Source organism: Lithobates pipiens, unplaced genomic scaffold (genome assembly GCF_037356315.1).
Source record: "Lithobates pipiens isolate NorthernLeopardFrog02 unplaced genomic scaffold, aLitPip1_a1.2 Scaffold_19, whole genome shotgun sequence".
In the NCBI taxonomy this organism is placed as follows: domain Eukaryota; kingdom Metazoa; phylum Chordata; class Amphibia; order Anura; family Ranidae; genus Lithobates; species Lithobates pipiens.
This window is the reverse complement of record NW_027507764.1, coordinates 537,203,011-537,228,435: the sequence shown is the minus strand read 5'-3', so window position 1 is coordinate 537,228,435 and position 25,425 is coordinate 537,203,011. Positions and strand designations below refer to the sequence as shown.

The 25,425-nt window shown below is 41.5% G+C and overlaps 1 protein-coding gene across 1 annotated transcript in view; it reads left to right on the top strand.

Annotated features, from left to right (window-relative positions):
• The window catches only part of KCNV1 (potassium voltage-gated channel modifier subfamily V member 1), a 54,399-nt gene extending 32,359 nt beyond the window's left edge, over nucleotides 1-22,040 (top strand). Inside the window, exon 2 of the mRNA XM_077493237.1 lies at nucleotides 21,272-22,040. Within this exon, the coding sequence (XP_077349363.1) occupies nucleotides 21,272-21,780 (509 nt within the window). The 3' untranslated portion in view covers nucleotides 21,781-22,040. The remainder of the gene's footprint in view (nucleotides 1-21,271) is intronic.
• Nucleotides 22,041-25,425: the final 3,385 nt, after the last annotated feature.

Here is a 25,425-nt window from a genome sequence, read left to right as displayed (position 1 = left end):
GTAGGAGAACTGAAAGGACTCCTCCTATAACACTGGTGGACACTAATAATGGGGGGGGGGGGGGGTGCTCCAGCCCAAGGAACCTGGCCAGGGTCCATACAATATACAAAGATGGTTCAAGATGGTTCTGCTATATAACCGAACAAAACATATTATAGTGCACACATACAAAAATGACATTTAAATCCTGCAAGGCTATTTAAAAACAATTCATTCAAAAATATGGGGATTTTTTCACACTATATGGTCAACGCTAGAGGGCGATCAAGGGTTTAAATATGTTCCCTAGGTGTGCTCTAACTGTAGGGGGGATGGGCTGCCGTACGGCTACAGCATTTTGTGCAGGAGATCCGACCTGCCTGGTTGGCAAGTGGTTGATGTAATCTTGTTGTTCACATCAACATACCCTGAGCTGTAGATATAGCAATTATTAGCTAAGGTTTCCTGAGACCTCAAAGTATGTTTTTTTAAGGGTTTTTTCATGTGATAAAGTTTGAAAATGCCTGGTTTAGGCGTTCCTGTTCCTACAGCTTTAGAGGTGTATATCTGCAGATTAAGAAAGGCGGAGCGAGATTTGGTGTTGTCACTATCATGTTTCTCACTGTTCTCCTTGCTGAAGGCACTAACATGGGAAAGCAAAGCCCTGCCTCAACCAAATATGGCTTTTTCCATACAGAACAAGGCATGGTAAGTCAGTAATGGGGAAAGATCAGATGCAGAGAAACTACGGGGATACAACAGAAATAGGAAGAAATATCTTACTAGTTCAAAAAATATATAACTGGATTAAATTGTGTTTTTATTTTTATTTTATTTATGCTACAGATTGAGCTGCAATTAGCTTCAGCCAGAAAATATCTATTGTTCATGCACAAAGCTGCTGATATACATTATATTCACCAACAAAGCAGACCTGAACAACCAAAAGAAGAGCATGTGATTGGCGAGTAGCAGCAGCATTGTATTTATAACTAGTGTGATCTCACCCAGATGGCAAATGTAAAGTTCTTTGTAGGTGTGATCACTTTTCTGGTATGTGTGAGATCGGGATCTGACTTTCACTGCAAACAACGTGCAGTGCAAAAAATAGGCAGTGAAAGGAAAAATAAATCCAGGAATCTCAAAAGCCTGAAATACATACAATACTAACATTATTTGTGAGGATGTAAATTCCAGTCATTCGTTTTTACTATGCTGCAGTATTGGTACCTTATACTGCAAAGAAGAAATTAGAAATTAACATTTTATATTCGTACTGTAGATCAACTCCCACACCATCAAGGCAGGCTTTATAACCTGCCCCTCATTTTATTGATAACTTCTAGGTAAAATGACAACCAATTAGTAATCTACTAATGATGTCTATTGAGTACTGCTTGGACCTTGAAGAAGGGGACATACCCCGAAAGCTTGTCCTGAAAAATTGTACGTTAGTGCAAATAAAAAAAGTATCACAAACAGTACAAAATTTTTGCATTTTGCAATGATTGCTATTGGGTATTGATTGCAGAAGCAGGTTCCTCCGTCCCTCCAGGGGCGTGAACAGTGTGGCTCCTTGTAAGTCCCTCGGGTGTGCTTTCTTCCTTTCTGGGTAGACGGGGGCGAACATCAGAGACCTCTCGGATTCCTTAAGCGGCTCTTAGAATCCTGGGTGATAGGAATACCCATTCCACTTTTGAGAGGTAAATTTACCATCATTGGCTCACCCAATGTTATCTACATTGACATGTTTTTTAACTCTGAATTCATGTAAATTCTTCCAGATCCACCTCTCCCCCTGAAGAGACCATATGTTGGTTGAAACGCGTCGGGCCCAACTACTATATGATACTATAACAATGTGTAACTATACATGTTTGTTTTATTGGATTGTGGAATATGTAATATGTATTCTCTGAACCAGATGATATACTGTACACACTGTATTGAACTATACTATGACATTGGACATTTTTTGAATAAATCAATTTCTTCATATACAACCATGACAAAGATATTTGAATTTGCTATTCCGCTGCCAAAAAGCCCCATCGGGGAAATCCTTTCTTTTTTTTGTACAATTTGTATTTAGGGGTGTGCAGCGCTTTCCACTTTCCCTCTAGGTGTCTTCTCTTTTCTGTTACTGGCTATTGAACATCCTTGTTTAGTCTCGTTTAAGTCATCACGTTCAAAACAAATGGACTTTTGAATGCACTTAGTCTGTTCACGTGTGGCCAAGTCCGTTCGTTCAGAAAGTCCGTCGGAACTCTGGCGAAAGTCCGTCGGGAAGACCGTCGGACCTAGTCTGCCGGAAAGTCCGGTCGTGTGTACGCAACAATAGTCTTCAATAAACACTTATCTTCATGTCCAACTTCCACCAAAAGAAAATATTTATTTTTTAAGTAAGTGAGTAGAGCCATGCAAAACCTTCTATTTGCCATGTGGCCACATCCAGAACCATTGGTTTGTAGTACAGAAACAGTCTAATATCATATTAACCCATTTACTCCAAATTGTGTACAGCTGTTTCAGGCTTGTTTAGTCCTCAACAGAACAGTTCATCAGGGCCGGATTAAGAGCATCATGTGGTTGGTGCTGAGGCTTTTGGTGGACCTTTTACTGGGCACCCTTCTGCTTTCCAAGAGCCTGTGCTGGCATGCGCCCAAACTCAAAAGGGCACAACCACACAGGCATAATAAAAGGGAGGCCTAGCATTTGATTTGCCAAGTTTCTGTAAGGACCGTGCATCAGCGTGCACCCTAAGCTGAAAGAGTGCAGCTGCGCGGGCCTAACATTATGGAAGCCCCAGACTTCTGTAAGAGCCCTGCATTGGCGTGCCCCAGGCTTCTGTTAGGACACCTGCTCATGCAGTGCCCATTATCAATCCCATCGCCCTGCCCAGGCGGTGCATGTGGAATGCAAGGCTCGTCAGGGGAGATTTCTTCCCATTGGCCCATTGCTTTCCATGGGCAGCCTGTCCTTTTTGGGTAGCTGGGCCTATATTAAAGTAGGGGCCTGGAGCTGCAGCTCCAATAGCCCCTACGTTAATCCAGCCCTTCAGTTCATGGAAACAGTCTGTGACGCAGGGCTTGGGGGAAAGGAAAAGGTATAACCAGAAAGGTTATGGTGAGGTTGGCCAAAAAGGAAAAAGCCCTTTATGGGTGTGTATATTGTTTATATCACCACCTGCTTATTTGTTTACAACTTTAAAACTCCAATTAAAAGAGCCAACATCCCGGTAAATCTTTAATTTCCCATTAAATTAAGAAATGCCATATTCCAAACTCCATGCACATTGAAGCTTCCAAAAAAAACTTTGCTTAACTTCAGCTCCTTGGCTTAAGAATTCACAACTTTTTTGCACAGGGAATTTTTTTCCTCTCGACAGTAAAAATAAAATTACATTTCTTATTGACTTTAAAAGCTCTGCTTTATATACACAAGCACTGGTTGTATTTCTGACTATTACCTCCATGCAGCTGGGTTGCAGAATCCTGGGGTGGAAAGCATAAAACAGCCTCTGTGCTCTGCCAAGAAATATTTACATACATAAAATTTTGCTTTTAGAGACTAAAGGAGCTGAAAAATACTGGATAGTAGTATGCAGTTATAATGGATATTTTTTCTAAAACCAAAATTTTTATTATAAACATTTTAACTGTTTAATGAGAAAGTTTTGGAGACAAAGTTTGTCTTTTTTAAACCTCCGTGGACCTTAAACAAATGTTAGCTTTCAGAAATAGGAGGAATCACAGGGCCCTGCTCAATATACATACATACACAATATATATATATATATATATATATATATATATATATATATATATATATATATATATATATATATATATTTATGGTTCAGAGCCCTATGACCGATACGTATAACGATGACAAACAGGGTTAACATAAACTTACCACTTGAAATAGACCTGAAGGTGTGCCCTGGTCTAACGTACGGTATACCAAAATAAGGGGGCATACCCTAGATAAGAAATGAGGATTAAATGAAATGAACATGAAATGAAGTGAAATGAGTACTCTGTGAGGAGTATGATGCCTTGAGAAATGCCCTAAAAAGGGGATGGGAGGGTGGGTATTGCACACAGGAACCGACGAGGAACACAGCAGAATGGGCTGATTAAATACCCCTCCGTGCTCCTCCCATAAATTCCGGCCACCGTACTGGCTGATAAGGAACACAGCTGAACGGGCTGATCAATTACTCCTCCGGGCTCCTCCCATAAATACAGGCCACCATACTGGCCTTTCAACTTATGGTTCAGAGCCCTATGACCGATACGTATAACGATGACAAACAGGGTTAACATAAACTTACCACTTGAAATAGACCTGAAGGTGTGCCCTGGTCTAACGTACGGTATACCAAAATAAGGGGGCAAAAACATACTGGTAGGGAATTGCTCTTTATCGATTGAGTTTGACCACTGAGTGAGTTTAACAGATGCCTGAGCTATTTCCACCTGAGGATTGTGGCTGTACTGGGTGAAGCAGGCAGACTCCTACCTGCCTAGCTATTCAATGACATTGTCTGGGGACCCGCTGTTACCGATTCTGTAAAAGTGATCTTTGTATCAGGCTAAGTAGCGTCTACATAGCTCTCGGCCTGCTGGATTACCGCAGGTGAACTCTCCAGGTCACAGGAACCTGTAGTAGGCCAACACCTGGCTGCTTGTAGGACCATGCTAGGGGAGAGAACAATGAGGGGATAGTCAGGATGGTCGGAATACCCTTAAGGATGTCGCCCGTTTGGGTAAGCATTTGTCACCGACCATCGGTTGGATTTCCTGGACTTCACAAAACACGGTTCAACCAGCGTGGGACATGAATAAAGAAGGTTTGCGGGGTCCGGCAAGGACAAGAAATGTTGCCTGCCGGCTAGGTATGGCCGAACAGTGTTATGGGATAGGCAGCTGGGTATGACAGTATGACGCAAAGGCCAGTAACTGCCAGATGTAGGAGGTTTCATAGGAGTGGTGTGTCCGGAATTTCTGAAGGCCCTCCAGGCCGTTTGGTAGTTTGAGCATGTTGCAAGAAAGTGAGATGTTTACGAGTTTGGTCGCTGTTTGTAGATATCGTACTACACCGGGGTTTAGGTGAGACCGACCAAGGACAATGGCTGACACTGGATCGGCTCCAGTCAGATACGACAGCGCATCTGCTACGAGATTGCTCTAGGCCAGGAACAACGTATAGTTAACTTTAAACTGAATTACAACGACAGCTGTACCAGCCTACCCAGGCAGGACATGACTGCTAGGGATTTAGACCTATCTTGCAATAATCTCTGCTGGTTGCCTGATGGTGGCCAAAAATTGCAGCGACGCCTGTGATGGTCGCTTACATCTGTCCCTAGCTGGGGTGATAGGGGCGAGATAGACAGTATAAACATGATATACCGATCTACGTAGTACGGAACCTCTGAAATTGAAAGATCCGTGGCATCCAGATTAAGGGTCTGACAGGGGCCCTGAATCTGGGAGGGGAAGACGAGGATGCATGACATAAAGACCAACCCTGGGGAATGAACATATGCAGAACTGAACATACCCGAAACAGACTGAAGCTGCTTCTAGGTATACCCCTGTGTGTGGGTGAAGTGTTTGGAAAACTGACCTGATAGGGTCAGCTTGTCAAGGGGGAAACTGGCGTGCGAGGATGTTCTACATGTCCCTAAAGATGGCAGTTGTGATGGGCAAGCGTCTAGCGTTGGCTACGGGCCGATGTTTCTGGATACCCGTTAGAGGGGATCTTACTGTATGGGCCATCAACAGACGGCTCACTGGGGTCCTGTAAGGATAGAAATGTCGGGTGCTGGCTAGATATAGCCTGACCGTGTTACGAGAAGAAGCCAGCTGCGTGTGGCAACTCAACCTCTGGTGTAGGACGGAAGCTGAACTCAACTGCCCAACGGGAGGAATGAGCGTCAGGAGTGGCGTAGTCACTGGGGCTAAGTGGCCGAATGAGTACCGCTGAAAATGATGTGTGGCTGAGTGCCAACAAAATGCTTGCAACGATCACAAGTTATGCTAAGTTGCACGCCTAGCCGTGATAGCAAGTGTTGCGCTTAAATGTGTGCACACAATGATAGCAAGGGAGCTAACGTCACTGGAGATGTGTTTGTGGTGGCTGGACTCGGTGGTGTCGCAGACGTCCGGACACCGGGCTGTGAGCAGTAAGACCTGAAAAGGCTGAATAAGTTATGCCAAGATGCGTGCTTGCTGCGATTGCAAGGAGTTATGCTAGGATGCGTAGTTAGCTAGGTTGAAAAGACAAAGTCCACCCAGCCCACGACAAAATCAACAATTTAGACAAACATTGCACAACCCGACACACCCAATGCTAACCCCACAGCTGATCCAGGGGAAGGCAAAAACCCCCCGCAGAGCATGCTCTAATTAGCTACAGCAGGGGAAAAAATTCCTTCCTGACCCCTCGAGTGGCAATCAGATTTCTCCCTGGATCAACCTACCTATGATATAGCACCCCATTATACTACGTACGTTAGGAAGATATCCAGGCCTTACCCAGCAATGCACTGAGCCAGCCAGAACTGCCTGCCAGCAAGGATAGTACTACATTTGTGCCTGGGGCTTGCTAGCGACAACTGCAAAGTTTGTGCTAGGATGTGTGCTAGCAACTATTGCCAGAAGTCTATGCTTGGATGCGTGTTTGCAACGATTGCAAGAAGTTTATGCTTGGATGTGAGTCTGCCACGATTGCAGGGAGTTATGCCTAGATGTGCTTGTGGTGACTGCAGGATGTTTGTGATTGGATGCGTGCTAGCAACGAGCTTGCACGGAGTTGTACTTGGATGCGTGCGAAATGAATCCGATATGAACCGGATGTAGGTGTGAAATGAATTGGTTATGTGATAATCCGACCCAAACGATCGTGGAGTAGATGACAATGAATCTGATATGAATTGCTGAGTTATACCCATAAGGCTAACAAGACGGGTGCGGATTAATGCGTTGCTGGTTTGAGGGATTTGAGTTGGTAAGCGATGAATATGTGGAATGAAATAAATGAAACGTTTGCCGTGATATAGACAAGAATTGGTATGTTTATGATTAATGATGAGTTGGAACTGCGGAGCACAGAACGAAATGAGGTCAAGACACCTGGGGCATGCCTAGATGAATCAGTGCATGGAGGGTGCTACTGGACTTGACTGAGCTGTAAACACAAAGGCAAAACCAGTTGAGGATTCCATACCTGTCATAGACAACTGGCCAAATGGTGACTCCTAATGGGAGTGGTGAGCTTTGAAATGAAACGAAATGACATAAAATAAAATGAAACGAGACAAACAACGAAATGTTTTTTTTTTTTTTTTTTTTTTTAAGATATACATTTTTTTTTTCCCTTTTCCTATTATTATTATTTCTTCTTTTTCCCCCCCCCCTTTTTTTTTTTTTTGAAATGAAATGAAATGAAATGAGACGAACAAACATAAACGAAATGTTGCCTTTGATGAGAACCTGCGATGGCAGAAGCGCAGCTCGGTCGTGTCACAGGCGCCACTGACAGCGAGCGGACTCTGGAGCATGCACTGAAATGAGGCAATTAGTGAAATGAGGCCAAATGAGCATGGCCCCCTGTCCAGAACCTGAATTTGTAAAACAACTGGGTTTGAACCGAGGTGCAGGAGGTGACAGTGAGATGAGTGAAATGAGTGAATCCGCCATGACAGAGGCCCGAATCGCCATGCCGTAACTTTGCGACTGAGCACGAAACGGACTCTGGAGCATGTACTGAAATGAGGCCAGTCCTGGGGCACGCCGAAACGAATTAGCACATAGGTGTGACTATTCGTGTCGGAGCGTGATAGGTGAAACGAAATGATACCCATGACAAAGACAGGGATCAACGGCTGCGCTCAAGAATCGACAGTGACCCTGTTCTCTGGAGCATGTACTGAAATGAGGCCAGTCCTGGGGCACGCCGAAACGAATTAGCACATAGGTGTGACTATTCGTGTCGGAGCGTGATAGGTGAAACGAAATGATACCCATGACAAAGACAGGGATCAACGGCTGCGCTCAAGAATCGACAGTGACCCTGTTCTCTGGAGCATGTACTGAAATGAGGCCAGTCCTGGGGCACGCCGAAACGAATTAGAACATAGGTGTGACTATTCGTGTCGGAGCGTGATAGGTGAAACGAAATGATACCCATGACAAAGACAGGGATCAACGGCTGCGCTCAAGAATCAATGGTGAACCCTGTCTCTGGAGCATGTACTGAAATGAGGCGAAGCAGCTGGGCACACCGGAACGAATCGGTGCATATAACTGCGACAGGATTCGAATCGGAGCGTAATAAGTGACATACCATGACAGAGACCGGAATCAACGAGTGGCCCACCGATTTGGTAAAGAATCCGTCTCTGGAGAATGTATAGAAATGAGGCCAAACAACTGGGCGTACCGAGGCGAATCGGTGCATCGATATAATGTGACTGGATTCGTAACGGGGCGTGATAGGTGACCAGAAATGATACGCCATGACAATGACAAGAATCGAAAACCGTGGCTGAACCTGCAAATGATTCTGTCACTGGAGCATGTATTGAAATGAGGCCGACAACTGGGGCACACCGGAGCGAATCGGTGCATCGGAGATGCGACTAGATTCGAATCGGAGCGCGACTCGTGACCGAAATGAAATGAAATGATTGAAATGATCGAAAATGATTGAAATTATCGAAATGATAGAAATGATCGAAACGACTGAAATGATTGAAACGATTGAAATGATTGAAACGATTGAAATGATTGAAATGATTGAAATGATTGAAACGATTGAAATGATTGAAATGATTGAAACTCTCCGGTTAGTTAGAATTTAGGACGTCTGATTGGGAATTTCCGAAATGATCCGAACGATTCGGACGTAGGGACCTGTGATTTGGTCGGTATGCGGAAGGTTTGAAAAATGAAACGCTCGATGTGGTGTCATGAACGAGTGACCACGACTTCTTTCGAGAAGAATGAAATGAAATGCCATGATTAAAATGATTAAAATGAGCCGGTTAATTAGAATTTAGAACATCTGATTGGGAATTTCGAAATGAACCGAACGATTCGGACGTTTCAGTAGAGACCAGTGATTTGGTCGGTATAGCGGGTTTGTGAAATGAAATGCTCGATGTGGTGTCACGAACGGATGACCACGACTTCTTTCGAGAAGCAAGGAGCACAAATGTTTAGAGGTAACGGACGCGTGAACGATATCGGAAAAATACGAAGGTGATATTTCAGTGAGTGGTTCGTGAGTTCAACAGATCACAGTTTAGTGACATGAAATAACATGAAATGAGAAATGGGAGCCGAAGCCCTACCCGTGACCGCCGAACCAGATGCGTTGCACGATACCGGCAATTTTTCGAGTGTTGCGCCTCAGACAATACACGAACGCTCACGACGGCAAAACCGACTGTAACACGAGGATGAAGACAGGACTTCAATGAAGACGGAACTCACGAACACTGCACTCATTCTATCGAACGGTCTCGAATAGTCGGCCCTAGATCTGTGGCGTAGCTAGTATTGCACACAGGAACCGACGAGGAACACAGCAGAATGGGCTGATTAAATACCCCTCCGTGCTCCTCCCATAAATTCCGGCCACCGTACTGGCTGATAAGGAACACAGCTGAACGGGCTGATCAATTACTCCTCCGGGCTCCTCCCATAAATACAGGCCACCATACTGGCCTTTCAACATATATATATATATATTGCTGTCTAAAAGTTTTAGGCAGGTGTGAAAAAATTATTAAGAATGATTTCAGGAATAGAAATGTTAATAGTTTATTTTTATCAATTTACAAAATAAATGGAAAGTAAATGAACAGATGACAAATCCAAATCAAATCAGTATTTGGTGTGACCACCATTTGCCGTTGCCAAAATAGCATCACTTGTTCAATTATTCTAGGTACATTGTATGCAGTTTTTGAAGGAATTTGGCAGGTAGGTTGTTCTAAACATCTTGGAGAACTTGGATCTTCTGTGGCCTCAAAAACATCTGTCTCTTCACGTATACCCAGACAGACTGAGGGTTCTCTGGGGGCCAGCCCATCACTTCCAGGACTTCTTGTTCTTCTATACACATAAGATAGTTCTTAATGATATTGGCTGCATATTTGGGGTTGTTCTGCTGAAGAATACATTTGGGGCCAGTCACATGCTTCCCTGATAGTATGGCATGATGGATAAGTATCTGCCTGTATTTCTGAACATTGAGGATACCATTAAGCCTGATCAAATCTTCATCTTTATTTGCAGAAATGCAGACACAAATTTGCAAGAAACCTCCATCATGCTTCACTGTTGCCTGCAGACATTCATTATTGTACCGCTCTCTAGCCCTTTGTGAACAAACTGCCTCCTGCTACAGCCAAATATATCAAATTTTGACTCAGTCCAAAACACTTGCTGTCATTTCTGTTGAGCCAATGGGGAGAGAGAGATCAAGATGGGGCTCAGGTAGGTATGGGGGGGGGGGCTGGGGGGAGAATCTGCACCCAGAATGCATTAGGGTAAAAAACCTTGAGCCATTAGGACCACTTTAAGAATTGGTTAGCTCACTGTAGAATGCCAGCAGTGGGTGGGACTATTCCCCATCACTGATATTGTAGGATGCCATTGGTGGTGGGGGTGGGGGGATTTAGTCAACAAGGGAGTTAGAGGTCCTAAATATTCCTTATTTGCCACCCACGTGAAGGAGGAATGCATGGGAGGTATACAACACCTACTTTAATTTTCTTGAACTCTATTGCCATAATGTCTGAGGGTTACAGTGAAAATGTTGTTGCTGGGGATATAGGTAAAACAAGTTCAACTGGCATTCAGCATCCCAGAATATCACTATAACTGCAAGCTACACCAAAATATTTAAAACTCTATGCAAAATGAGTGGGACTTAATTATTTAATAGCTTGTGGGCTAGATGGGAGTTTTATTTAAATTGAAGAGGAACTTTACTTTTCTTAGTGGATAAGGTCAACTATGTTACTTTAAATACCCAATCAAGGGCAACGGAAATTAACAGCGATAACAGTTTTTTGCGTGCACATAATTGGATGGTTGAGGTGAACACAGTATTTTCTTCTTCTTCAAGTTAAGTGAGGTTTAATTTTGTAAAGCAAACATTCTCTTCTGATAAATGAATCCTATTTTTCCAAAACAACTATAACAGCCTGAATAGGTGTCTAATTGCAATGACCATTTGCTCAGGTTTTAAAAAATTAATACTAATGGTTCCAAAGTTTTTCATTACTTGTTGGTTTAAGAGGAAACTATAATGACTTTGACAATGTTTCAAACATTGAAACTTGTGCTTTGGATAATTTTTTAACCACTTAAGGACCGCCTCACGCCGATATACGTCAGCAGAATGGCACAGCTGGGCACAAGCACGTACAAGTACGTTGCCCTTTAAGAGCCCAGCTGTGGGTCGCGCGCGCGCCGCTGGCGGCGCACTCACGACCCGGTTCTGAGCTCCGTGACCATGGCTGCGGGACCCGCAGACCCGATTGCCGCCGGTGTCCCACGATCGGGTCACAGAGCTGAAGAACGGGGAGAGGTAAGTGTAAACAAACCTCTCCCCGTGCTTCCTAGTGAGCCTGCCACTGATCGTCATAGCCACGCTCACACCCATTGTGCATCTGCGTTCGCATTATTAACTCACGTTGATGAGTTTTTTTTACCTTTCTAGCATTTCGTTTGTTTTTTTAAACGTTATCTGTATCCTCTTATGACTCAGTGGAGTTATTTTAAGTGCTTGATTATTCGGTTTAAATAAATCCTGTTGAAACTATATCACACGATTTGGCGCATTTTGTTTCTCTATGGTGATACGTCGTTTGGAGGCGTGCTGAGAGTATCCGAGCGGATCTGAAGATCTCGTGACATCCGAACGATTGGGATGATCTCCGGTATCTGGTATCGAGACGTCTATGTGACTCATGATCGAATCTGCGCAGTTTGACCTCCCTTAACAGGGGGTCACTGAGGATCTGGTAAGCCTCCATCTATTAGTGGTGTTTAGAGGTGAAGGGTCCATGTGGTCAAGCATTATTTTTGAATAAATAAGTTTCAGCTACTTCTGCTTCATATTCACACGGGACATTATTTACATTATTTTGCTGCATCAATGTATATATGGTAATTTTTGAATTCACAGTTTTTGATCTTATTGGACACTTGAGTTTCAGAAGTATTTTTCATTAAGAATTTTTTCACAATATTTGTATATTTTACCTCACAGTTTTTTTGTTTTATATTTATATTTGTTAGGCCACATTCACATTTAGTGGCCAAGCGCTGCACTTTATTTCTTTGTTTTCTTTGTGCCCAGTATCCTGGTTATGGTGTTCAGCTGCTGATTTTTTATTAGTTTTTACTAAGCGCAGATTTTTCTATTTTTTTCAGTTTTTACTGATCGTCTGTTCCCTGTCATAAGGGACGACGATCAGTGATATCATACGCTAAGCCACACCCCTCTACAGTAAGAAACACAAATTAGGTCACACTTTTTTTTTATTTTTTATTCTTTATTTAAATTTTTCATTTAAGTTGCATACAAAACATAATCAAGTATTAAAAGAAAACCATAGGACCAAAATACATTCATGCCCTTCAATTTTTCACATTATCCTGGTTTTCTTTCTTTACTTCTCGAGTTCTTCTAAAATATCTCCCTCCCACCCCTCTCCCCACCCCTACCGACCCATTACCTCATTAAAAATCATAGATTGTCTAAAGATTTTCCAGTATTCCAAATTAGGTCACACTTAACCCCTACACTGCCCCCTAGTGTTAACCCCTTCACTGCCAGTGAAATTTTTACAGTAATCAATGCATTTTTAATCGCACTGATTGCTGTATTAATGCCAAAAATGTGTCCAAATTGTCTGATGTGTCCGCCATAATGTTCGCGGTCACAATAAAAATTCCTGGTCGCTGCCATTATGAGTAAAAAAATAAATATTAATAAAAATACTATAAAACTATCCCCTATTTTGTAGACGCTATAACTTTTATGCAAGCCAATCAATAAACACTTATTATGATTTTTTTTAACCAAAAATATGTAGAAGAATACGTATCAGCCTAAACTGAGGAAAATAAATGTTTTTTTTATATATTTTTGGGGGATATTTATTATAGCAAAAAGTAAAAAATAGTGAATTTTTTTCAAAATTGTCACTCTATTTTTGTTTATAGCGCAAAAAATAAAAACTGCAGAGGTGATCAAATACCACCAAAAGAAATCTCTATTTGTGGGAAAAAAAGGGCGCCAATTTTGTTTGGGAGCCTTGCCGCATGACCGTGCAATTGTCAGTTAAAGCGACGCAGTGCTGAATCGCAAAAAGGGGCATGTTCCTTTAGCTGCAAAATGGTCCGGGGCTTAAGTTGTTCATATATATATATATGTTATTTTGTAATATTTTTAATATTTGTTTTTATGAATAAATATGTTCTGCATTACAAAAAAAGGTCCAGAACACTATAACTTTTCTAAAGATTGAGAACAGTAAATGATCTTTATTTGCAGGTTTTTAGTCCCAGATTTACTGTTTGGATTACAAATTCCTAAGAAGTCACCAACACATCACTTGCAAATCAAAAACAAATCATGAACAGTTTACCTCAATGGGGTTCTTTTGTGAAGGTGCAAATATATTAGCACATGATATTTTTCTACTTTGAGCTGTCCCTGCTGAGATATTTAAAAAGAGGAAAAAGTGCAGCGCTAACTGAATACAAGTAATAAATTGATTACCCAAACTATGCATACAAAATAACATATAGTGACATAAATTATAAAAATGCAATGTGAATCGAATAAACTAGAATAGAAAAAAGTAAAAACTTTTGGCTAGGTATGTGATGAAAAAAATCCAAAAGATGGTAAATAAAGTGTCCAGAAAGTGTTAGTGAAGTCCAAAAATGATAAGTGACTATCAAACAAATAGCAATTCCGTGAATGTCCAACCCAGCAAGTGACAAACGTAATCCACCGCCGACAGCACAAAACGCTTACCGGGACACGATGACACACACAAGCATATACTTGGTGGGTCAAACAGGCTTAGTAATATAATTCCAGAGGTCCCGGATTATTAGATGCAGATCTGACCTTTCTAGGTATCATTCTCAGATAATGGGATCAGATTATAACAGGATCAATCTCACCAGAGGAGCCAGATAGGAAGATAGAAGGAGGAACATAGCATAATTCCATATAAAAGGTGTTTATTAGGACAGTAATGTAGGAAATGCACTTACATGCTTCCAAGTAATGACAAGCATTTATAAAGGACAAAAACAGCAGTAATGAACAAGTCAGAATACAGTCCCGACTTGTTTCACTTGATTAAGCATCATCTGGGGTCCCTGCTGAGATACCCCATGTCTGGCAGTTGTGATTCTATTAATAATCCTCTTGGCCATTCACTCATGAGTAAATATCAGTTTGGACTATTGAGCTCTGTGAACAACAGCCTTTTTTTCAGTGGCTGTAAGTAAGGTGTTCTGGTCTAAAAGCTAACATGAATGTACTCTTGCATGAGGGAACACATTAATGCTAAGAAATGGTGGGACCTTGCATTTTAATACAAGGATGGCTTTAAAGTACAGTGCTTTGTACAGGAAAACACAGCATTATCCCTTTTATTCTGCTTTGTTGCTGTAAGAATAGGGTTTTACTTTTTCTACTTTGAGCCCTCCCTGCTGAGATACCCCATGTCTGGCAGTTGTGATTCTATAAATAATCCTCTTGGCCATTCACTCATGAGTAAATATCAGCTTGGACTATTGAGCTCTGTAAACAACAGCCTTTTTTCCAGTGGCTGTAGGCAAGGTGTTCTGGTCTAAAGGCTAATGTGAATGTACTCTTGCATGAGGGAACACATTCATGCTAAAAAATGGTGGGACCTTGCATTTTAATACAAGGATGGCTTTAAATAGGAAGTCAACCCTGATGGGTTGACTTCCTCTTTGTCTCCCTGCAAAGGTAAAGCATAATGGACTACTATGCATCACATAGCAGCCTATTATGTGTCACTTACCTGACACAGGAGCCAGAGATGTCAACACTGTCCCCTGTAGCAGGAAGAGTCCATCTTCTTCCGGGTATCGCTGCTCCAGCCACTCACAGTGCCGGAGTAGCGATGACGTCACTCCCGCGCATGCGCATGGGAGCCACCACTAACGGCATATAGTAGTTAGCAGCGGCAGGCTCAGTGCGCTAGCATGCCGCTGTCTACAGTGCATGCGCCATAGACAGCAGTGCCTGTCTTTTTGCAAATATCTCCTATACCATGTAGGTTTAGGAGATATTTCATGGACCTACAGGTAAGCTTTGATCTAGGCTTACCTGTAGCTCAAAGTGGTCTGTAAGGGTTTACAACCACTTTAAAGTGCAGTGCTTTGTACAGGAAAACACAGTATTATCTCTCTTAATCTGTTTGTTACTGTAAGAATAGGGTTTTATTTTTCTTATTTGAATGTATACATCCAATATGTGTTACTCATTTGTTTCAAAATTTGTTTAGATAATGCACAGTACAACCTCTGTAATAGCTATGTTTATTTCATATAAAAAGTGGAACTACAATCTAAATGAACAAAATGCTAGCAAACAAGAGAGGCATGCAGTTGGAGGCCAGATTTTGGTTTTAAGATCAAAGTTGCACAGACATTTGTTTTTCCGGAGAGGACACCGGTTTGGAAATTTATGTAAGTATGTGTTCTGCTTGTTAATACTTTGTGCAAGTTTGGCACTGCTTTCCGCAAGAAACAAAGGTCTTTGCTTTTGTAACTGCAGATCCCATTTTCAAAAAAACAAGATAATAAATCTTGTTATTGTCTGAACTTTTTTTCCCCTCTATTAGCTGAGGATTAGTTTGCTTTTTATTCATGGTGAGCAGTAAGCCTACTTCTAGGCTTTCCCCTTTACCTTCATAAATAAGCTCTTCAAACCATCCTTATGTTTAGCCTTTGGTATGCTATCTTCTGCATATCGAAGTATGTAGATTTTTCTCTTTTTTAATTGTAAGCTTCTGACTCGTGTTAGGCTGAATTTTGCATAATATATTCTATTTGTAAGTTGAATAATAAGACACGATATAAAAAGAACAGTAGTACCCCTCTCCTCTCTAGTTATTATTATCAGAATACATCTCTCACTGATCTGACCACAAACAAGTAAACTCTGGTTACTATAATACTGTGTTGTTATTCTCTTGGCCTCTACTAAGAGAATAATGAGGAATCCACTAAGCCCTTGTACACACGATCGGAGATTCCGACAACCAAATCCGTCGGATTTTGTCCGACGGATTTTGTCTGAAACTGTTATATACACACGGTCAGACAAAGTTGTTGGAAAATCCGTGATGATGTTATTTCGTTACAACGGGACTATGTTCAGGCTAGTAGCCAATAGCTTTGATGTAGGAATTTGATCTGAGCATGCGTGGCACTTTGTTCGATCGGAATTCTCTACACATGATCAGAGTATGTCCGATCGGAGCATTTTGTCGGAAAATATTTCCGGCAAGTTGGAAAATTTGGTCCGACGGATACTCCGATGGAAACAGTCTGATGCATACCACACACAGTCAGAATATCCGACAAAACGCTCAGATCGGACACATTCCGTCGGAATCTCCAATCGTGTGTACAAGCGCTAAGAATTCCTGATTGACATTCCTGTTGCAGTGACAAATTTTAGATGTTTCCTTATTGTTAAGCCTAGTACACACTTCCAGTTTTTTTTTTTTTCCATTCAACCCAGCAAGCTGAACGAATTAAAAAAAAATTACAGATTAGGTCGAAACCACTGTACTACCAACTCAGTGTTAGTACAGTGATCTCCCCTGCTGTTCTATTGGGTTCTGATAGGGGGACGGCCCCTCTGCCAGAACACTCTGGTCAGCGCTCTCAGCTATTGGCTGAGAGTGCAGACCGGGACCTGGACCTTTTTGGGCTGAGTCCTGTTGAAGGGGCATGACTGAAAAAGGTCTGCCGTCCAGGTCCGAGTCTGCTGACCAGAGTGTTCTGGCAGGGGGGCCTTCAGAGCTTCTGTCGGACCGGCTGTGGTACACACGGGCCAAATGTTGGACCGTTTCTTTTGAACCAGCCAATGCCTCCTGACATTTGGCTCATGTACAGGGCTTTAGTCTAGGTGACAGTGAAGATGTGAAACCCCATCACACAGACAAAAATAAAGACGATAGTTGCTAACCATTCCCTACCAAAAACTAAAAAAAAAAAAAAGTTTTCAGGTTTAGACGTTGGATAGGTTGGCATACTTTTTTTACCAGAGTAGTAAAATATTAGCACCTCCCTTAAATTTTCATTGTTATCTGTGCTCTAGCTGGGGAGAGTCAGCCTCCTTATTTGTTACCGACATAAAGTGATTTTAAACCAGGACAGGAGGAGAGAGGTATATCTTCAATTGGGAAATTTGTTCCAGTGACAAAAGGGGATTTGCATCGTGGAGAAATTTCTGATCACTTCCCACTGTGTCCTTGGGACAGGAAGTGAATGAAAATCTCCCCAGTGGGACAGGATTTTTAAATATTCCTATGCTTTCCCAAAAAAATGCTGTAGATACCGGTTTCCACCGAAATTGGACTTACATGTGTATGACTGATTTGCAGATCTCATAAACCCATATTTTATTCAACTCTCTAAGATGCTCTTTTTATATCCAGTCATGTTATTTTACCTGATGCCAATTAACCTAATTAGTTGCAAAATGTTCTTCCAGCTCTTCCTTGTTAGTCCCACTTACTTTGTCAGCTTTTTGTTGCCCTGTCCCAACTTTTTTGAGACATGTTGCTACCATCAATTTCAAAGTTACCTTATTTTTTTCTTAAAATTATACACTTACTCGCTTTAAATATTTGATATGTTTTCTATTTTCTATTGTGAATAAAATGTGGGTTTATGAGATTTACAAATCATTGCATTATGTTGTGTGTAGATTTTACACAGCGTCCCAACTTTGTTGGCAATTGGGGTTGTATATCTAGATACTTCATCTGGAAATAATATAAAACAGTCTTCCGGTATAAAGACAATCTTAAGTATAATTCCGATACAACTAAAGGCAGATTAACAAAAAAATGTTTGTTTTTTCAATCAGATTATCACTTATCACACAAATAGTTTTGGGATGGTCCAACACCATAAATAATGGCAATTCAAATCACATCTAAAAATCAACAACAGTAAATATAGCAAAAAAATATAGTGAAGGTCTTGCGAGCTACCAAATCAAAGTTCCCCTGTCTTATAATAGTATAATGACAGCTGCTCGCACTAATCATGTCCCATACTAAGCCCCTGTACACACGGTCAGAAATTCAGATGAAAAATGTCCAATTGAACCATGTTGTCGGATAATCCGACCGTTTGTGAGTTCCATCTGACTTTTTCCGTCGGAATGTAGGACCAACAAAGTTTGAGAGCTGGATATAAAATTTTCCGTTATGATCCGATCGTTTGTAGAGAATGCCGATCGGACAAAGTGCCACGCATGCTCAGATCAAATTACGAGACCAAAGCTAATGGCTACTAGCCTGAACGAAGTTCCGTCGTAACGAACGAACATCACGTTCCGAACGATCAGATTTTCCAACAACTTTGTCCAACCGTGTGTATGCAACACCAGTTTCGGACAAAATCCGTCGGAAAAAATCTGATGGATTTTGTGGTCAGAGTGTCCGACCTCGTGTACAAGGGCTAACGTGTGAGAATCACAGATAAATAAATAAATCATGTGCTGCACTATCCTCTTAATGATCTGCAGAACCTGCAGCAAAAACCTAAAAAAAAAAAATTGTTAATTAAAGTGATGTGCCTATAAATCAAATCCATGAATATAATAATAATATACAAACGATTAAAGTCATCATTCAGCTTACATCATATAATGTTATTATACACACATTTCATAAAATATAAATATTGATACAAAAGTGATCTATAAAATGCTCAAGTGCATATAAGTCCATGATACTCTGCCCACCCTGGATCACTTTTCAGTGTCCTTAATACAGCAATAGTAAACATGGCTTGATGGGTGACTGTGAATATAGCGATCTGCAGCAGTGACTACACTCAGGTGCTCCCCACCCCAAGGTAATGGCCGCTCACCTTAGAGCGTGTGACCTTTGCAATTAAGTTTGGTCAGTACACACTTTTGAATCATCAAAACGGATTCCAGGTCAGGTTGCAAGGTCCAAACAATGCTCAAAGATGTAGCCTCCTCATATTTAAATATCAAAAAGAAACTCCATAGTGTGATACCATTTTAAAATATTTTATTTACTGCAAATAAAACACTATTATAGGGTACTCACATGGGTCTGGTGTGTTAGTGCACCAGTCTATAGCATGCCTTAAAAGCGCCAACCCGTGGATGAGATTGTGTGCTCCTACTCCATAAGGTAGACCAGCTGTCTCCTGCGCTGTCCAGTCCCCTCCCCTACGCGTGTCAATACAAGGGAAATATTATATCTTCATCAGGGGGATGGTAATTGGATGGTGGTGCTGTATGAGAGTAATTAACAATTCAGTTTTTTGGGGTTTTTGCTGCAGGTTCAGTAGATCATTAAGGGGATAGTGCAGCACATAATTTATTTATTTAAAAGTAAATATAGCCTTTGGCATAATTTCTTAATAAAAAAAAAATACATAATAAAGTTCAAACACCCATAACTCATTTCTTATAGCCCTAAACATAAATAATTAAAATGCATTCATTTCTTTTTGACTGCTGCTCATGAGATTGTGAAACATTAATATACGAGAAAAATAATTATTATTAAATACATTTGTTCATCTTTTAACCTTCCCTGTTATTGCAACGCTGATGCCACAGGCAGCCAGTTATTAAAATTCTTATCAGCCTCCCATAGGATCAGGTCTGTGGCAGAACACGGTCAAAAGGAAATACATATGTATTAATATTCAACAGAGCATGGAATGAAAATGCAAAGTATTTGAAGTAAGAGCTTTACAGGTTATACGTTTTTTAGCTCACCCAGCAAGAAAACAGGGCTGTATTATAGTATATATATATATATATATATATATATATATATATATACACACACACATATATATATATATATATATATATATATATATATATATATATATATATAACTGTTGCTACAATAATGGGAAAGCCAGGCCTAGAGCTGGGTACAGAAGCATAAGCGTAAGTTCTGCTTGACAGGATTTGAAAAGACAGATTCGCAGACGGTTAATAACAGGGAAAGAAGTGGTGTAATGAGTTAGACACTTCCAGTGATTGAAGCTCCATGTGGTGTTAGAAGAGTAGGGGAGGTGGAGTAAGGAGGCTTGAGAGACCACCTAGAGTTCAGATGTGTGATGCAGTGTCAGATGAGCATACTGCCCTTAGTTATATATTTTTCCAGACTAGGACTAAGTGTACAGAATACTGATAAGGTATTATTTGTAACTACTGATTTGTGACTGCAGCTGGACAAGGTCTTGGGGTCTTTGAGGAACCAGAGTTAATAAAGATAGGGCTGTCAATTTGGATATGGTGCCCCTTCATTATGGTCATTATGGTCTAGTTTGGGTCCACATACATTGAGATCTTTATGTGGGACTTTAGGAAAAGCAAATAGAAGGGTGCAAATGCCTAGTGTGTTACCAAAGGATTTACTGTATTGTTATTTACACATGAGCCATATACTCACAAATGAAGAAAGATGCAAGCATTGCACCACACCAATCACAGATTCAGAGCTGGTGGAGTGTCTCTTGATCCAATGCACCACATTGGCAACCCAATGGATTTTGAGGGACGTACCCCTTCCTCAGAGCTATATCTGCTGGCAGTGCCAGCCTGCTGCTGTCAGTCAAATCCAGTGAGGAGAAAGTGGGGGTGGGGCCGATCCACAGTGTATGTGTCTATAGACAAATATAGCCCAGCTTGGGATTGAGCCTGCACATCTGCCTTGATAGCAAGTGGATTGCTATGGGGCAGACACAGAATAGGGGGAGCCAAGATCACCAGGGAAGGGGGAACCAGAAGGGGAGGTTCAGGGCCTCTCTGTGCAATGCTATTGAACAGAGCAGGTAAGTATAAAAAGCAGGTAAGTATAAATATTAAAAATGTAATTAAACATTTTAAATTTTAAATAAAAAACAAGCTTTACAATCATTTTAATTAATATGTACCAAATAACCTTTTTGCTATTCCTTTGTAGGTTTGAAGTCTTTAGGATTGACAATTGCCCAGTGCTATGAAGAAGTAGGTCTGTTACTTCTCTTCTTGTCGGTGGGTATCTCCATATTCTCAGCCCTGGAGTATGCTGTTGAATTCAACGTCCCTGACACAACCTTTACCAGTGTACCAAGTGCCTGGTGGTGGGCGACAACCTCAATGACAACTGTTGGTTATGGTGATATCAGGCCAGACACAACATTTGGTAAAATTGTTGCCTTCCTATGCATCTTGTCTGGGATTTTAGTCTTAGCGTTGCCCATTGCCATTATAAATGACCGCTTTGCTGCCTGTTACTTTACATTAAAGATGAAAGAAGCTGCACTCAGACAGAGGGAAGCATTGAAGAAACTCATGAAAAACATAAGTACAGAATCGGATATAAATGTGAACCTGCGAGACATTTATGCCAAAAGTGTCATGGAGATGTTACGACTAAAAACCAGAGAGCGAGCAAGTACGAGAAGCAGTGGTGGAGATGATTTTTGGTAACCCATGATGTTTTTTTATATAGTATTAAATGTATAATTTCCTTTCTGTGTCTTTTATTTGCAGGTAGTGTGAGGTGTCCAGACATGCTTATAGAATTGTTCACTTTTTATGATTTATCATTTCAACAGCGACCACATTATGTAGGGACTGGAAGTAATGGGAAATCTCTCCACTGGGTACCGAAAGTATTCTTAATTCCCTCCAATGGGAATACAGACAACAACAATGTATTTTTTTTAGTAAACTGGGAAGGACTAGTATTTAGTGTCTCCGTCTTTATATCCAAGAGATAACAGCTGTTGCTGTCAAGTAAACCAATGGGGCCATGGAAAGCAATAGAAATGTGGCAGAAGTATTTTCTTTTCCCGAGTCTTTCCACAACTAAAAGAAAATACTTTTGGCTGGAGTTGTGCTTTACAACGGAGTTCCACCCATTTAAAATTCAGCAGCTACAAAAAGTGTAGCTGCTAACTTTTAAAAATCACACACTCACCTGTCCCACGGTCTAGTGATGTGGGTGCATGAAGCCTCGCTCCTTTCCCCCTCCTCTCCGCAGCACCGGCATTCTCACTGTGGGCACCCGGCTGTTGGCTTCACAGCCGAGCACGCACTCCAAATGCACGAGCGCTCTGTGAATGGCCGGACAACCTTCTGGGAGCTATTAAGTGTCCCAGAAGATTGCAGGGAGGGAGGGGGAGAGGTGAACTTCCTTCTGGCTCCACAGTGCCAGGGGAGGAAGTGGGAGCTGTGGGCCTCTAAAAACAGGGTAGATGCGCCCCCCTCCCCCAAAAAATGAAATACCAAAGGTGGCGTGTCAGGGGGTCACCAGCACTTAAAGCGGAAGTTCCATTTTTGGTTTCAGGTCATAAATGAGATGACTGAGCTGATTTTCACTGCTCCTTGCAACATATAAAATGTTTGAATCAGGATTATAATTTGTGGTATAGGGATTGTACGCTTTGCTACTATTCTGCCCCAGCTTAGTGCTTCTGAATTTCACATTCCATGTCAGGACTGCATTTTACTTTTAGAACACTGGTTCAAAACCAGCAAAAATAGTCATAACCTTTACACTCCTTTCACACTGGGTCCACCGGTGTGTTAATGGTAAAGTGCCGCTCCTTTTAGCGGCGCTTTACCGCTGTTTAAGCTACGCTTTTAACCCCAAAGAAGGGGTTAAAAGTGCTCATGTTGCAGCACTTCCGAAGCGCTTTTCAGGTGCTTCGGAAGCACTGCCCATTCATTGCAGTGGGCAGGGGCGCTTTGGGAGCACTGTACACATCACTCCCAAAACCGCCCCAAAGATGCTGCTTTTTCTAACGTCCCGCAAGAGCACTGCCCCAGTGTGAAAGTACTCGGTCCGTATTTCTAGCGTTAAAATGCCTGGAAACTGCCTCAGTGTGAAAGGAAATGTGTAGAGTCTTTGTATATATTGCATTTGTTTATTTATTTAGGTATCATGCACTGGAATTAACAAATATTACATTTTTTAACAGTAGTAAACATTGCATATGAATACTTCAAATTTACCTCTAAGGCCCCTTTCACATATGCAGGACATTCAGGTCTGCCTGTCAGGTTTTTTAGGTAGACCTGAACGGATGCTCCATGCATCTCTATGGAGCAACAGATGTCAGCGGTGACATGTCCACTGACATCCGATTCGCTCCGCTAAATCCAGACGGATGGTGGTCCTATTTTCCATCTGTCTGGCAGATCAGATCAGATGAAAACAGACAGGCGGTCCATTTTCATCCAATCTCCCCATAAAGGAGAGTGGAGCTCTGACAGGTCTGTTTCCTCTCAGTGAGCGGAGACGGACCTGTCATCCTCCAGCTCAGCGGAGATCAACAGATCGACCCCTGCTGAGGACGCGGAATCCATATAATGGATCTGCATGTGTGAAAGGGGCATTAGGCTCAGTTCACACTGCCATGACCTGAAAGTCATGTGACTTGCGGTGCAACTTTGCCAGGGGACTTCCTGGTGACTTGAGTACTACTTTGACTTTGAAGTATAGGAAATAAGAGAAAAGAAGAAGTAGTACAGGAACCTTTTTTGAAGTCAGAGTGGCGTAAGTAGTGCTAATTAAGGCAACTCTCATTGACTAAGATGGGATTGCACATGTCACGTGACTTGGGGGCTCACGAGTCGGGAACCCAAGTTGCGGCAGTGTGAAACGAGCCTTACAGGCACCAGGTGCTGAGCTTGATTTCACAGCGTAATCTTTTCTGGAAGATGAATCTGGTTGTTAGATTACACACACATGAATGAGTCAGAAGGGGGACCCCCCCCCCTTACTCTTTCCTAAGGCTAGCCATACACTATAGAATATCCTTGCACAATTTGCCATTAGATTTACCAAAACAATATAAAATTAGGTCAAAACGTAACACTACTTGTATGCAGTCAGGCAGGCCCTTGCACTACATAGTTGAATGTAAATCTAAAGAAAATTAATCAAGAAAATTGTATAAAGTATGGCCAGCCTAACAATGTTGGGCCTTATCCAGATTAATCAGTTTATATAGGTTGTCAACAGGCATAGGTAGTGCTGAGTTTTCCTTTAGAAAGCCTACCCGAACCTGCAAACTGAGTTTTTTTAAATGTTCGTTAAAAGAAAAAATATTTTTCACAAATAATTAAAATATAGATAAAATATAATTTTATAAACTTTCAAATAAAACCAATGTAAAAAATAAGAAACGTAACCAAAAATCACTATACTTTCCCTAATTATGCAAAGGATAAAATGCGTATATTTACATTTCCAAGTGTATATCAGCCCAACCAAAAAAATATATTTCAGTTGTAAGTCAACTATAATTGTCTGAGTCTGCCATAGTTGTGGCTGTACACCTGCCCTCCGTATAGTTATGTTGCAAACTTCATTGGTGTGCTTTTGCTCCTCTTATTAGATTCTCTGTAATATAAAAATAAAGAAAGAAAACATCTAGCAGTTGAGTGGAACCTTCTTGTCATGGCTGCAGTAGGTGCACAGACCTGGAAAGTCAGGTGCAGAGATCTTACTGCCAAGGCTATGAGAGATATAAGAAAACCTTAAAGTGGTTGCATGAAGGTAAAAAACCTTCTGTGTGCAGCAGCCCCCCCCAAGACCAACCTGAGCCCCCCTCTCAATCTGGCGATGTCCACGAGAGCCTTGCCTTTCTGGGAACTCACACTCCTGATTGGTTTTTGACAGCAGCAGGTGCCATTGGCTGCCACTGTTTTCAATCACAGCCAGTGAGCCAATCAGGAGACAAAGGGGGTGAGTCACAGCTCCCTGTGTGAATGGACACACAAAGCCATTTGTATGCTTGGGTGCACCCACAGCAATGCCCCCAGGAGCTCCAGCATGATACCCGAGAAGAGGAGGATCTAGGATGCTCTTTGCAAAACCACTGCACAGAGCAGGTAAGTATAACATATTTATTATTAAAAAACAAAACAAAAAAAACACAAGGCTTGAATATCATTTTAAGTGCTTTAAGTGCTGTAATTCTTCAAAATCTAGCTAAATCTGGAGTACCAATTTTGGTGTGCACTGACCCTTTAATTTGTCTGAGAATGTGAAAAAGATCATTGTGAGGTCTTCTACATAATGTTTAAGTATTTATAAAAGTGATCATATTAAGGCGGTAAAGG